Below are 15,140 nucleotides of genomic sequence, written 5' to 3'. Positions count from 1 at the left end.
CTGCAACAATCTCACTCCCTACCAATCCAAAATGAGTTCAAACAAAATTTTACTTGCTAGCCAGATTATTAAATTTGATTATAAATTACAGTATCCTCTATGAAAGATGCGGGATTAAGGTCACTCAGTCTTAAGTCGCAAATTTAAGGACTTGAGAATTGCTAACCCTAACCCTAACACTGAAGAAGACTCGACTTGGTATTCATGACTAGAGGCTTGACTTAGACTTGAGACAGATGACTTGAAAAGACTTGACTTTTACTCAATAATTGCATTTTTCCAAATCTTTCTTAATATCTACATTTTCTAGATATTGAGAAGTTGGGTTTCATTTTTGAACCATGACTGGGTGATTTCTACTGCTATGCATGGAAAAATGGACCTACCAGTGTGTGGCACACCAGCAGAGGCCACGTTACCTTAATAAGTGCTGCTGTCTGGACATGACAATGGATATCAAACAACTAGTGCGTGACTGAGAAATCACATTGAGGAGCTGCTAGAATCCTCCCGTATCAGCTGAGCTGTGGCCAGCACATCTCTCAGGTCTCTTGAAGTCCTTCAAGAGACCTGGACAACCACCATCACCCAGATCTGGACAACCACCTTTGACTGCTCTTGGACAGCCACTTTCACCTGGACCCAGACAACCACCACATCAAGCACATCTTGTTATACTAAGTTATCATTAGACTGCTGCAAGATTTGGGGAAGAAGAGTGGACAAACAAGTTACTCCACACTGAAGGTTCTGCACTTAATCACTAGCTATTCTGAAAAGGTAGGTAGGTCAAGTATTTGCTTTTTAATTTAAATATTTAGGCGATATGATTTTCCCTAGGCCTTTGTGTGTTTGTTAAATACACTTTTTCAGTCTGGGTTGTTATATGCTGATATATATTAACGTGCAATTGTAGCTAGCTCCCTTTGATAGCTTGCTCTCTAATTCGTATAGTTTATGATTTCAGATTGTTGATTGTTTGCGTCAGAGCTTTTTAATGGTGCCAGAACTGCTTTCCTTTTAGCTGACACCAGGGACAATTAAAGTTATAGATTGACTGACTTTTCAAAGTTCAGCTAGAGCACAGCTTTTCACTTTTTCTAAAGCTGGAAAGCAAATTCTGAGCTTGAACCTACAGGCTTGTGTGTTCACCTTTTTACTTTGGTGTTGCACATACTCACATGTGACTGTCCACGCATTAGTGGTGCTGCAATAGTGGATGGTTCTATCACTGTTGAAAACTCATGCTTTTTGTAATCTGAACTGCTCCATATATTGCTGGTCTCTTGTGTTTTGTGCCGCATTTACTTTGCATTGTTTTAGCAAGAAAGCCTTTATATGGCTGCATTCAGTACTGACTTCAATTAGAAAGACGATCTGTTTGCATCACTATCATCAGTAAGGAGATATAGTGTGAGCCTCCCAAAGGGGAGCGAGGGCAAGAGGCTTAACATTGCTGTGTAAAGTTTTTGTGTCGTACTTGTTTTCACATTAGAGCCCGGTAAAGCTATAGGACTAGGCCTATACTATAATATCAGGACTCCACTCTACATTGTTGCTCATCGAGGAGGCTTGTTACACAAAATATCAGTGAGCTTTATAAAGGTGTAGATAGGCTGTAATGGCTTTGACTGATGCTGAAAATAAAAAAAAATTTTCATGGCCACTGTCTTTTAACTGATTTCAATGTGGAAACTGGGGTAGATCAAAATTTTTGTAATTTTGACTTGATTTGTGACTTGCTTGACTTCTAGCAGGGACTTGACTTAACTTGCTTGATTCTCACCACAGTAACCTGGGATTTGCTTGAGACCTGCAGGTTAAAACTTCAGACTTGTTTGTGACTTGCACATGCATGACTTATTCCCACCTCTGTTCTCTACTGACTAAGCTAAATGCACAACACACACACACACACACACACACACACACACACAAAATAATCAACCAAAAACAGGTACAGCAGGCTACATGACATCAATATTAAGTGCATTACATTCTGGCATAGGCTAGTACTGGCAGTCTTGAATGGATCATTCAGTCATGCTGATTCCCATTTAAAAGCAATGGATTGAAAATGATCTACAAATGCTTTGTTACAGGCACTGTACTGTTTTTATTAATCCAGGTTAGAGCCATGTCCAGGGGTATGCCAAGGCTGGAGGTCACTCTTTTACATTCACTAATGCACCACCAGGGAGTAGCTGGCCCTACACAGCCTCCAACAGTCACATCTGTCAGGGGAAGACGAGGCTCAGGGTGGAGGGTGGAGTCAACAGAGGCTCAGTGGCCACAGCCTGCTCCCGGATCCCCACACACAGCCGCTATATCCCACAATAAAGCAACACATTCATTTGCTGATGGCCCTCCTTCAAAAAAAAAAAAAAAAAAAAAAAAAAACACCCTTTTAATGTGATTAGGAGTTTTCAGTCTGCCGCCTCAGAACTGAGATTTAAGATCAAATAAGCGGATCAGATGGATGCAACAGCTTTAAGCCACAGATGTGCTTCCAAACACTATAAGTTGCTTTAAAGTCCTCTCTAGCAAAGCAGTCCAGTAGCAAATAGTCTTTACATGGATAATTAACACCATCTTTCAGCCAAATCTGACAGATTTGGGCAGTGTCTATTGACCAGCCACTTTAAGAGTTTACCGTCATTTAGAGACACTTCCCTGTTCAGTATCTGATTAACGTATAAGTTATCTTCTTTCTGAATCTGATTTAAATGCTCTCATTTTCCAAAGACAGAAACCAACAGGTGGACACATAGCTTAGGTTAGTTTCTGTTTACACTTGTTTACTCGGACTTACTGTGGCTCAAGACAAACAAACTATTATTGAAATTTTTGACAGTTTTGTTTGACAACTGCATGGAATGGCCCCATAGACCTAAAATGTAAAATGTCTTGGGCAGATCTGTCAGATGTCATGCTGTGAAAAGCTCCAAGCAATCTGGATTAAAATCAGAATGACTAACAGACCTACTTTGCCATTTCCCCCTGCACTGCTCTGTCAATTAATTATCACTGACATACCATAACCTCCATTAGGCCCAAACTTGCTCAGTCAGTGCATTGCTTTTCTCAAATCTATTTCTGTTTTTAGTCTGTAATTTGGGTGTCTCCATTACTACATTATTTATTTAGATTTTGAATCGTGCAGTCCCAAGAGAAGAAACCACAAAACTAAGGTCTTCAATTACAGACCTCACAGCCTGAAGCCACGCCTTGAAACAATCCCCTCCTCACAACCCTGTCTACGCTACAAGGATTGTGAAAATGACACAGTCCAGAAAATACACATCAAATCTATTCCTGTCAGAAATCCCCCCGCATACTGGCAGACAGATGATTTGCACTCTGCTAAACATAAAGATACATCTGTCGTGGCCAGGGGTAGGCAACTATGGGTCATGAAGAGCCAACAGTACACAAAATTTCATTTCAACAAAAGACTAAACTAGGAGATTTGTTTGATAAACTGATCAGTGAAATCCAGTGGAAATCTAAATTCTTCATGGAACATCATCTCCTCACCCTGGGCCAAATTACACAACTTAGCTTACAACAAAACAATGTTTATCAGTTCTCTGTCTTGATTTATGAACCCATATTTTGTGGCTACCGCCAGAAAAAGGATGGTATGCAGAGGAGTGTGTGCCTTAGTAAGCAAAACAGATCACACTGGTGGCAGTAAAGTATTTGCTTTGCATACATCTGTGTTTGGCCATTCTTTCCTCCTTGCAGTCCTGATGCGTTCTGTGTCCTGACTCAACACAGGGGTGCAGCAAAGCTCCCCCGCTGCAATATTTGGGACAGTCAGGCTGGAGGGTGCTCTGGCATGGAGCCAAACTGCAGGTCAATAATTTCCAGACTCTGCGGCTGCAGTGCCTTTCCTCTCACGGTTGCTGAGATATGTCTTCATTTCCCCTGCCACCCCACACAACTAGAGGAGGCTACACTGCTCCTCTCCTGGCATGCTCGGCTGCTCTCCCTCGTATCATATAACGGTATCCTCTGTATCCCAACATTTGGCACACTTTCACGGAGGAGCTCCTTTTGGCTTGCCATCACTCAACCAATATTCTTTCCATCGTTTATATTTTAGTACACAACTACTCACTGCTTCGACTCAATGAATTGCGTATCATTTGAATGGAAGACCGGACGATTATTTCCACACAACTCTATGAGGAAGGTTAACTTAAGATGTGAAAGTGGAAGTGCGTCATGTTCATACAAAAATGTAACCATATCACTATCCATCTCTCAAGTCAATACTAACTTTAGTTATTCCTCTTGTCCCGGCCAGTCAGTTCGGATGGAAATCACATCTAGTTAGCTTGTATATAATTGGCAGTGTTTGAGTGGGGTGTAACCGTGGCTAGCTTTAGTATCGGGAGATCATTGGGAAGGAAAAAGGTACAATCAGCAGCTATCTCACTAAGGTTAGCTAGTAGTGTATTCGTATGAGCAGCTACTTGGTTTGAGTAACACTGGTATAATAGTCCTGAGAAAACGTTAGCTTGGATGGTAGAATCGCTTAGAGCTAGCTAGCTAGGAGCAAACCTCAGCCCACTTCAATACGCACCAGGAATAGCGAGCTTTAGCGGTTTGTGTCGGTAACTAACGGCAGTCACAGCGGACCATTAAGTTTAAACTTTTTTCCGCAGTAACGTTAGCCCCAAAACTATTGCGGCGTGTAAGAAGAAACTTAGAACTCACAGGTAAATCCGTACGTGACGAGAAGCGATATTATGAGTCGCAGTCCATTTGATGACAAAGTCGTCTTCAGTAGCAATCTTTTCTCCATGATTCCCTGTGCGTTTGGGCTCTCCGGCTCCGCGCTCCTCTCTGCGAGTCTCTGTGGCGCTCCCGGGGAACTGCTCTCCATAGCAACCCGTCCGCGTGGGCCGGACCACTTCTGCAGGACAACAAATAAACAAACACGCACGCTTGCGCGCTCACGCAACCACCGTTATTTTCCTCTTCGATTGCGCGTTAATACTAGCACCTTTTTTGGATTTTACTTTTGTTAAGCCGTATCTGTGGAAGAAGTAGTAGAACTTATAGATTATGAATGGGCAACTATACGTGAGCATGCAGGATTTCACTCAAACCAAACACTACATCAGGTGATCTCAATTATCAGCCCGTCGTCTGTGATTGCAGGTGTGCTTCAGTGAGATCACCTGCTACTCTATTTGTTTGAATTAAATCTGCATGGGCTACCGCTGGAACTCAATTGCACATGATTGCCTACTCCTGTTATAGATCATGACATACTTCCATATGCTGTATAGCAGTATGCACAGCAGTGGTTAACAAATGTTTTCACATCAAAGATCACTAAAATAGATTCACATTATCCCCTGGACCCCCATTTGGTGAGAGTTTGTCTAAAGCATTACATCTGAGAGGACTTTTTCTGTTCGTAGGATTTATTGTGGAAGGATATGCGTTGATTCTGAAATGATAGTTAGGGAAGTAAACCCCATGATAAATATATATTTTTTTCTTTTTTTTTTCATTCTGTTATTGTACTAACTAACATGGGACCACCTGGTATCATCACAGGGACCTCTAGTGGTTCCTGGAACCACTGGTGAAGGGCATTACAGGAACACCAAAATGCAGCATAAAACATTTAATCTACAAGTCAGCATTTGCATTTATATTTTGGGTATGTGGCTGAAGGTTTTATCCAGAGCACCTGGTAGAGGTTCAGTGTTTTTCTCATGGATGCTTTGGCAGGACACATGGCTAATGTGATGATCCAGGCCTGAGAACTTTTGGTTATACAGTCTCTATAGGTGAGTAAAAATTTAAGGCACCTCCACCACATCCTAAATTTTTAGAGCTCCCTTAGAAATTTCTCAACCTATGAAAGGGTCTCTCAGGCAAATCTTTTTTCACATATATATATAAGTCATATCATATGCTGTTCAAGCGAATGTTATATTTTCCTTTATGTCTCCCAGATTCCCAGTCATTTGCAGAAGAAAAGCTCTAACCAGAGAAGAACAGCTGACATTTAATCAAACAAAATGTGATTGTTTATTTGCTGCCTCACTCACCGTAACTATATAGTAAAATCTCATTCTCCCTCTTAAATATGTTTCAGATAAGGAAATTATTCAGCTTTTTGAAGCTGTTGAAACAAACTCAGTCATCTTGACAATAAACAGTAAATTCACTGTTAGCTGGTGATAACCATGGGCCCAAGAAAATGGAAAGCCAGCTAGGAGAGATTTGTGGACCATATATTCAAATGAAGAGACTATCAAGCTTATGATTTTTAATCTAATTTAGTTTAATCTTCACTGAGTGTTGAATAGGAGGTTGGCCCTATTTAACAATGTTATGTCTCTCTTTTGAAAGACTTCATATGATAACAGTCAACTGTCCTATATTCTGTGAGAAAAAAAACAAGGAAATGAATGTGAAAGTTAATATAAACCTAAAAAATGCAACTACTGGCAAGCAAATCAGTCACATGCCACTGAAGAACTCCACCTACTTCTGAATAGGAAAAAGTGAAGTGTGTTCTCACAAGCATAACAACAGAAAAATAGCAACTACTGTGTCCTTGAACGATGTGGTAACTAAACGCTCATGACATTTTCGTGCATTGTTACATTTCTGTGAGATAATTACAGCCTAGTTTCAGGCATTCAAGAACTCGGCATTGTTTGCAGGGAGGTGCTATTATCATGCTCTGAGGCTTGAATCGATTAAAAAATGCTCCTACAGTGGTTTGAAGTAGATCTGCTGCTGATTTTTTGCAGAGCATTAGAAAAAAAGTAATTTTCAGTGTTGTTCTCTTGCGTCCAACTATCTATTTCATTCTAAAGTGACATGTCTTCGACTGTGTTAGTCCTCATCAGGGGACACTAACTCTGCAGGAAGCTTCCATCTCCTGCAAAATTGAACCCGGTCCCTCAACAACAGCACCACAACTCTGCTTCACTGTGATTAAAGCATGACCCATGATGTGTCACCACACTATCCTCCCTGCCTGTACACCCTCTGGTGGTTTATTTATATCCTCAAAGAGATATAAATCCCCAGGTGAAAGTTCTGCCCTTTTCACCAATCAATCACCCCTCCTGGGCCTCTTTGCACGTAACAGGAAAGCCAGTGCAATGAAGAGGTTCACGAGAATGTATTTATGAGATGATAAATCAAATCTCATTTTATTCCATGACGCACTGAATGTGTTAATAATATCGCCAATTTGAGTGAAATTGTTTCGCTGAGGCGTATTTTCACAGCATCAGCATAACTTGTGCTGCATAAATCTTCAATTTGGGCTCTAATTCCGTCTCTTAACACAGAATCCCCTCAGTAGAGCTAAATAGTTTACAAGCATTTATGGCCCGTGACCTTTGTAATTGTGGTCGCCTCATTGAGGGTTTACGCTGCAAAATATTTTCTCTCAAAGTGCTATTACATTTTCTCCCTGGCAGGCACGGCTGCACTGGCACCACCTCTCCTGTGACCAGTGGGTGTACATGCACACAGCCTGTCTGGGGCATTTGGTTTTACAGTCTGTGAAAACAGCCTTTGTTAAACACAACATTCCTCACCAGTCACATTGGTGAGCCGGTCCTTGCACACCTCAACCCTCCACCAACCCCCAACCCTCCTCCTACCCCCCGTCTATCCACACTCACGGCTGCATCCCCTGCCAAGGCTTGACCATCTCGAGCAGAGAGAGGTCATCTCACTGCTGACGCTACACACTTGTGTTTACAGCTCCAGAGAGGTCTTTCCCATAATGAGCTCCCCCTGAAATGACCCTCTGCAGCACAAACTGACCTTTAGAGGGCATATGTGAAGACAATTAAACCAGCATACCCAACATAGCCTGATTACTAATGGGTCATATTTCTACCTCGAGTAGGTTTGATAATATATTAGTAGGTTAGGCATATATTTTTAAAAGGTAGTCTCCCCTCTTCAAGTATTTTGTTAGTTTTTAGTGCCATACACAGAGAAGACAATCGGAGGGGAATGAGAATATAGGGTGACAGAAATAAATTATATAAGTTAGGGTTCAAACTCATACTAATGAATGCACAACGGCACATGCACAAACTGATTAAGAGACAAAATCACACAGGCAGACAGGTAGGTAGCCATATGCATCAAAGTATTCAAATTAATGGCTGACTCTGACCTGTCTGACCGGATGTTTACATCCTATAATACACCAGAGAGTTTGGGACCTCCCATCAAATCAGTGAGAATCACAGACCCAAATGAAACAGTACAAGTCAGGTAAAGTGCTCCTGGAATGTAATACTACAAATTATAGAATAGTGTCTCTCTGAGATAGACCTTATTGGCCAGAATTTTCAGTGGACTAGTGAAATTGGAATTGCAAATGAATGCAACTCTTACACAGTTAGCTTGGTTGTAACAGATTTTGATCGCCATCTGCTGGATTGCTGCTCACACAGCAAGTGATGCACTTGAAATGGCTGGTCCAGGCCTGAGCAGGATGACTTTGTGACTTCTTGGGAGTACTGAACAAAAATCAGTTTTGGTCCAAATTGTAAACACAATTCAGGTTAAGTCTTTCAAACATGCTTAAGTCTGCCTTCATCTCATTTACAAGTTAGTCCACCTCACCTGTCCTCCATACTCTAAGTTGTTTTATTTCTTTGGAATAATTTTGGAATCATTTTCTTTTCATGCAAAACCTGTGGCATTCAAAATTATGCAGTTCAGTGCATTCTTTTAATCTATTGCGATTCAGAAAACAGAATCCCATAAAACTGTCATGAAGACTGTTTTTTCAAGGTTGCTGCATTGCAATGACAAGATGCAGGCAGCCTTATTTTGTGTTTTGTCACAGTGTGGCAGAGGTGGCGTTGTAGATGATGTGATGACAGGGGGAGTGAGGAATAGCCTAAAAGCTCTATCAGAGAGACTGAGGGCACGGATAATTTGCAGAGAAGACAAGGTGTTGAGTGAAAAGGGGGATGCAAATGAGTGAAAGAACACTCCGCTTGCTCTCAGAGTAACATCTGACTGTGAAAATGCAGTCATTTGCTGCTAGAGATCTGCGAGGACGACTTGCTCATACCAACAACTTAAATTACATTTCAGGGGTAGGCAAGAAATCCAGCTTCTCCATTTGATTTGTTCAATGGCACAAAGAATAAGCTATTCAACTCTGATGCCATTGGGTTTTTATGCTGAGTTTACAAAGGGGCCAACAACTCTATGGTCGCTTTTGTTAACTGAGTATTTCTCAAGAGGATCACAGCAGTAGTTCTTTTCACAGGGCTGGCACAGCCCCTTCTCAGGTATAATGTCTTTTCTCACCCACAAATAACAGAGAAAAACAGATTTTCTGCCAAATGCTGCATTCACACAGCTCACTCATTGTTGTGCAACCCTTTGAGGGCAGAAAACATGGGACTGTCCTCTTTTTCCCTCACTGGTTAAACAAATTTAAACGGGGGCCCAGTGACATGTATACAGATTTCAAATTCACTCATCTAGGTTTTTGTTGATGATATTCATTCAAATAGTGGAACAAAAGATGCCAAGTGATACTTTTATGAAAAAATGTCTTTATTACAATCAAACATGACAAAATATAACAAAAAACACAAAACTAAATTGTAATCTGCTCTGACCAAGCCCTCTGCCATACAATAAACATTGGAGATTCAAGATCATCTTCCAGACTCAGGAACCAGTTACCATTCATTAATCAAATAAATAGTTTTAAATAATCAAATTTATATCTGAAAGTGAGGAATAACAAACAAGTTTGTTTGCAAATGTGCTCGATTCACTTTCATGTAGTTGTTTCCAAGTGATGCTACGTGTGTTTGTGTACAGGTGCATTATACAGCATATCCAGCATTCTCCTCATATCAAAAATAGACAACCAATTACACTCAACTTCAAGAGCACTGATCACACAATCTAATAAGAGGAAGATATGGCAAATAACCAACGTAAATATGTTACAGACTCAAAATGGGGGAGGAACACAGAGATAGGGGTGAGTTGTTGAGAACTTAAAGCCACTGAATGTGGTTATTCTGACAACAATTTGCTGGATGTTACTTTTAGTCCTCTCGTAGGTACGCCTCATGCACCTCGTGCTCCTCACCATCGTTCTCCAGGAAGGCAGCATATTCGGCCATCCTTTGGATCTCCTCAACTTTGGTTTCAGCCAACTTCTTATCTGCATCCACTAACAGCTTGCGTGCCTCCTCCACCTGGGACTGGGCCACCTGAATGTTTGTCCTCATGGTGATGGATGCCTGCTCAGCTCCTAGGAACACACACAGGGAAACACACCTTCAGTCCAACTGCATGGAAAGGACAAGAGCTGACACAACCCTGACTCAAGTGGACATTAGCTGGGGACATTAAGCAGGTGCTCCTGTCCGTCATCTCCAGTTTGTTTGACACCATCACCTCAGTTCAAAGCCCTGCTGACTAACAGCTACTGATCCGTACACGGTCCAAAGTGTAGGACTGACAGCACTTGAATATGAAACGGGAACAAACAAAAATCTACAAAGCACTTAGAAGAAGATTTACTGCTGCACAGACAAACATTATCAGTACGTCACTGTCTCTTGAAGTGACTGTATTTATCATTGTTATGGAGAGTCTGGCCATACCCAGCTCAACACTTCAACAAATCTATCCTTCATAGGTAATTTTAAGCTGTGGTTCAGTTCCTCTGATTCACAGAACCTCTTGAGGCCCCCCCACTCAGATATTTTCTTTTACACACCTGAAGTGTACGCTGCTTCAGCCGCCAATTCACACAAGTTGACAGCGTTCACCCACGTCGACTCGAAGCGCTTGCATTCATCTAGTCTGTCACTAACCTGTCAAGGGCAGAAAGACAGAAATATTTAAATACCAGCTCCATAATCACTGCATCACCACTATTTCGTAATGTGTTTACAGGGTTTCATTTCACGTCTGCTGTCATCTGTGATGCGGCATGTTCAGGGCTCTCAAAAACAACCTGCTACAATGAGGAAAACACAAACTGACCTCTGTCCGCTGGCCAATGATCACTTGCCAGATTGAATCCTCCTCTGCCGGGGTCAGTTTTCCCAGTGAGGCCAGGTACCGCCTCTGAAGAGCAATGAGTGCGTGCACAGCCTGTGAACAAACAACGGGACAACGTGTACAGTCAGTGGCGCTCAAAAACAGACAGTGCAGTGCAACTGGATTCAAGTCAGTGATGACTTCCAGTTTTTTTATGTCTGCGTGACAATATTTGAATGAAATTTTCTTCCTGATGACAGACAAAGGTGCAAACTCGCCAGAATTGTCAGAGTGACTCTCTGAACTAGCCTGAGTTTCACAGGCTGAAAGACTATTGTGAATTTGTGAGTAAATAAAGGGGAATTCCTCTCTAAAACAGTCTGCAATTGTGTTATTCTTATAACTTTAGACTGTTCAGTATTCAAACAGTTGGTTAGTATCTCAAACATAAAGCCTTCGGAGGCACAGAGCCAATACACAAGATCCTGGCATATGGACATGTTTCAGAGCTATTATCTTCTCTATAAAATAACACTGTTTGAAGATAGAAGTTCAAAACAAGTTTGAGGAGTGTGTAAAGTCTATGTTCATAACGAATTCATAAATGCAGATTTAATTACCCAATGTCATGAATATGTAAATCCTATTCTTAGATAAATTTCATGTTTTATAAAACTGGATAAAATAGTTTGTTTGAATCATGCAAATCTAAGCACTCTTTAAAATCCAAGGTAGGTTACATGTAGCAGCAGAGTCTGGCTCTGCTGAGTTAAAGTGTGTCTGGCTACTAAGTTGAAATAATGTAGATGCAAATTACTACTAATGTGCCTCATCACATCAATTTCTTGAGATTGTTTTTTTTTTTTTTTTTTTTTCTCAGTGATAAATATATCTCTAAGAATTGTATAGCATTATGCTGGCAACTGCGAGATGTTGGAAGGTTTAATATAACATCAGAAACTTACTTTTGAATACTCTGTAAGGGCATCTATGAGGGCCAAGGAGGTCTGAGAGAGGAAAGTGCTTGAGCTGTCTGTAACCAGAGAGGCTGCTCTTTTGATGAGGGAGTCATGAGAGAGGTTTTCCGCTTTCTGCATGCAGAGAGAGACAGAGAGGTGAAGAGGTTAAAACACTGTTCATTACTGCTTAATGACAGCCCTTTCCATGTTACACCAATTTGATGGGTACATCAGAGAATTTATAATATATAACATCTTATAAACAACATAATCCTAACATTAGCCCAGGTCTTGGTAAGTTCTTTACCCACCTGTGTGAAAGGGACAGCACACAGGCTGAAGCCCACGCTTAGAGACGCTACACTGGTGTGCACAACATCTGTAAATTTCTCCAACCTCTGGACTGTAGGCTTCCTGTTGTTGATGAGGACACTTGCAGAACTCCTGTAGAAACATAAGAAATATTAACAACAGACACATACCAGGTTATGTCTGGTGTAAAACAGATTTCAGCTCTGGGTTTTCACATCACTGCCAAGACACTGCCAAGACACAGACACCTGAGGTAGCAGCCAAGGCTAAGGGCGACGTCGAGGTCAAACATTAAAGTCTCGTAAAACTATTAAATGTCAACGATATAGCCGACCTTTCTTTTAACTGCAACATTAAAGTCTATTTTGTGTGATGGTTTAAACTTTTGAAAGTTGTCGTGTTTCTTTTTAAGTCAAGGAAAAACAGGTAAGACAGGCTCCTGTGACTTCCTGGTGTCGTCGTTACCCAGCGGCAAGACAGTCTTCATTTTGAGCGTTAAAGCCGATGTCGGTCCTTCATTTTAAAATCACACCTTATCAAACACACTGTACTTCAGGTCCATGCACACTTTTGTCGGTGAAACATTCAGTGTTAAGCAGAACCTACCTTAGGAAGCTGAGGCAGGCTGCCCCCCTCCTGAGCGCGGCCATGTTGGTCCGCAGCAGTAAAACGTCGTTCCGGCTGTGCAGCAGCGCTCCGGTGGCGCGGCTGGCGCACACTGCACACTGACGGCTGGCTTGCATGTTGTCGATCAAAATAGATACGCCAACGGCAGTGCTACACTTGCAAAATTTACGTTATATTATTTAAAAACAAAAAGCAAGTTCGTTATTCACAATACAAGTTTTCTTTTCCCTTATTTAGGGTACCTAAACGTCTGTCGCCCTCTAGTGGTGAAATCAGCGGAGTGCTCTTGTTTCTTGTTTCCAGCTGCTCTGCTGCAGTCGGTTCGTCAAGTGCAGCCTGTCAGCTCCCCTGGGTATTTATAAGGCCCCGGGAACCTTTCATTACGCAAAGCGCATTGATCTGTTTACTTTGGCCTGAAATGTGCGCAATTAGCATTACCTAAAGAGGCCTGCACAGATAGCCATTACGCACAGATGCAGACCCTCTCTCTCTCTCTCTCTCTCTCTCTCTCTCTCTCTCTCTCTCTCTCTCTCTCTCTCTCTCTCTCTCTCTCTCTCTCTCTCTGGTTTGGATCCAGGACAAAAACTATCCTTATTTGGGAGAATTAAAGATAGATGTGTCCTTGATCTGAAACAGCACGGTAAGAGTTGGAGGAGGTCAGGGTGAGAGTCAGACTTTGCAGTTTCAAAGGGAAGAGCGCCCCACCTTGTTATGATGGGATGAAGAATTTTTTAATATCACCCAATTCTCAAAAAATATTTCACTCTCTAGGCATTCGGCTGACACTCTGTCAGAGGACTAGAACAAACCTAATTTTTTATTTGTAAATGCCAGGGCCTTTGAGAAGAAGTACAATGACAGCATAACAACAACAACAACAACAACAACACCAATGATACATAGGAATGATATTAATTTGTTGAGAGCAGTTAGATGATTTATAATTCACAGAAAAGAGGGTGATGATAGATATTTTATAAAAAGGTGACTTTGTAGCCCATGATAGAAAATGACTGCTGATCTGACTGGAGATGAGATGAAGTGTGTGTGTGTGTGTGTGTGTGTGTGTGTGTGTGTGTGTGTGTGTTTCTTATATATTGCTTTTGAGTTTTAAAACATTTGGACTAAAAAGGTCTAATTAGGTTTGTGTGACAGTCAAAGGTGTTCACTTGCTCCCAATTATTGCCATCATTAGGCCCAACTAGTAGATCCCATGTGATTTATGAATAGGGGACCAATGTTTTCTACTGCATATCCCATGATGAGCAATTAGTTTGATTGTGGACACAAAGTTATGAGAGATATTAGATAAATTCAAGATGTGTAACCACCAGGCAGCTCATCATCTGGGACTCATTAATACCTCTTTTATCACATTCTACTTATAACCTCATTAGCTGATATTAAAGAGCTAATGGTCATTCCTGCGTATCCCCAGCTTGCCTGTGCCATCGTGAATTACTGGTGTGTTTGAAAATAAACCCGAGACACACTGTACCTCATTAAACCAGATCTGGTCCAAAACTTATCAAAGGTTTCACAAATATTTGAACTAGCTGCTATGTATTTGTCTCATTTTGCATGGCACTGGAAAGGCCTCAGATGGAGACAGTACAACAGTACAACACTTTGTAAACAGAGCCAATGCCAAAATGTATGGTGACAGTAAGAGCTTTGTGTGTGTGTGTGTGTGTGTGTGTGTGTGTGTGTGTGTGTAAGCTTATGAAATTTTGATTTCTACACTATTTGAAGAAAGAGCATAAACTTTTACTTGCGCATGTTGAAACATGCTAGAAATAAATATACTGCATCTATACTGAGAGAAAAATTCAGAATATTCTGATTAAAGTGGCAAATTTACAAGAAAAAACTCACAAATTTATGAGAAAAAATGGAAAATAGTTTTTCTTAAACTATGGGATTTAGTAACAAGGAAATCCTGGTGATTTTCGCCCAGAATCACAATATTCCCATCAGCATCCGGACTTCGAAGAGACATTGCCGTGACTTGGGCCTGTTCAGAAGAAAACAACACTCTGATACTGACTGCAAAGTAAAATTTGATGCAGTCACTTGATCCAATCACACACACACACACACACACACACACACACACACACACACACACACACACACACACACACAAACTTTAGAGCCCATATCAACATAGTCTCTAAATAATTAATGACCTAATTAACAGCC

General features: G+C 41.2%; 2 protein-coding genes across 3 annotated transcripts in view; both read right to left on the bottom strand.

The window, feature by feature from the left end:
* The window catches only part of nectin3a (nectin cell adhesion molecule 3a), a 39,474-nt gene extending 34,343 nt beyond the window's left edge, over nucleotides 1-5,131 (bottom strand). For both annotated transcript variants that reach the window (XM_030067787.1, XM_030067788.1), the window contains exon 1: nucleotides 4,726-5,131. In XM_030067787.1, the coding sequence (XP_029923647.1) occupies nucleotides 4,726-4,894 (169 nt within the window). In that variant the 5' untranslated portion in view covers nucleotides 4,895-5,131. The remainder of the gene's footprint in view (nucleotides 1-4,725) is intronic.
* Nucleotides 5,132-9,567: 4,436 nt separating this feature from the next.
* diabloa (diablo, IAP-binding mitochondrial protein a) lies at nucleotides 9,568-13,217 on the bottom strand. Its single transcript, XM_030067951.1, has 6 exons — nucleotides 12,918-13,217; nucleotides 12,311-12,443; nucleotides 12,006-12,131; nucleotides 11,044-11,154; nucleotides 10,775-10,871; nucleotides 9,568-10,303 (listed from the first exon to the last, which is right to left on the bottom strand). The coding sequence occupies exons 1-6, from the start codon at nucleotides 13,052-13,054 to the stop codon at nucleotides 10,095-10,097; spliced, it is 813 nt and encodes a 270-aa protein (XP_029923811.1). The 5' UTR covers nucleotides 13,055-13,217; the 3' UTR covers nucleotides 9,568-10,094.
* Between the last annotated feature and the right edge of the window lie 1,923 nt (nucleotides 13,218-15,140).

This window comes from Myripristis murdjan, chromosome 13, assembly GCF_902150065.1.
Source record: "Myripristis murdjan chromosome 13, fMyrMur1.1, whole genome shotgun sequence".
NCBI lineage: Eukaryota > Metazoa > Chordata > Actinopteri > Holocentriformes > Holocentridae > Myripristis > Myripristis murdjan.
Note: the sequence above shows the minus strand (reverse complement) of the source record. Positions and strands in the feature narration are given on the sequence as shown.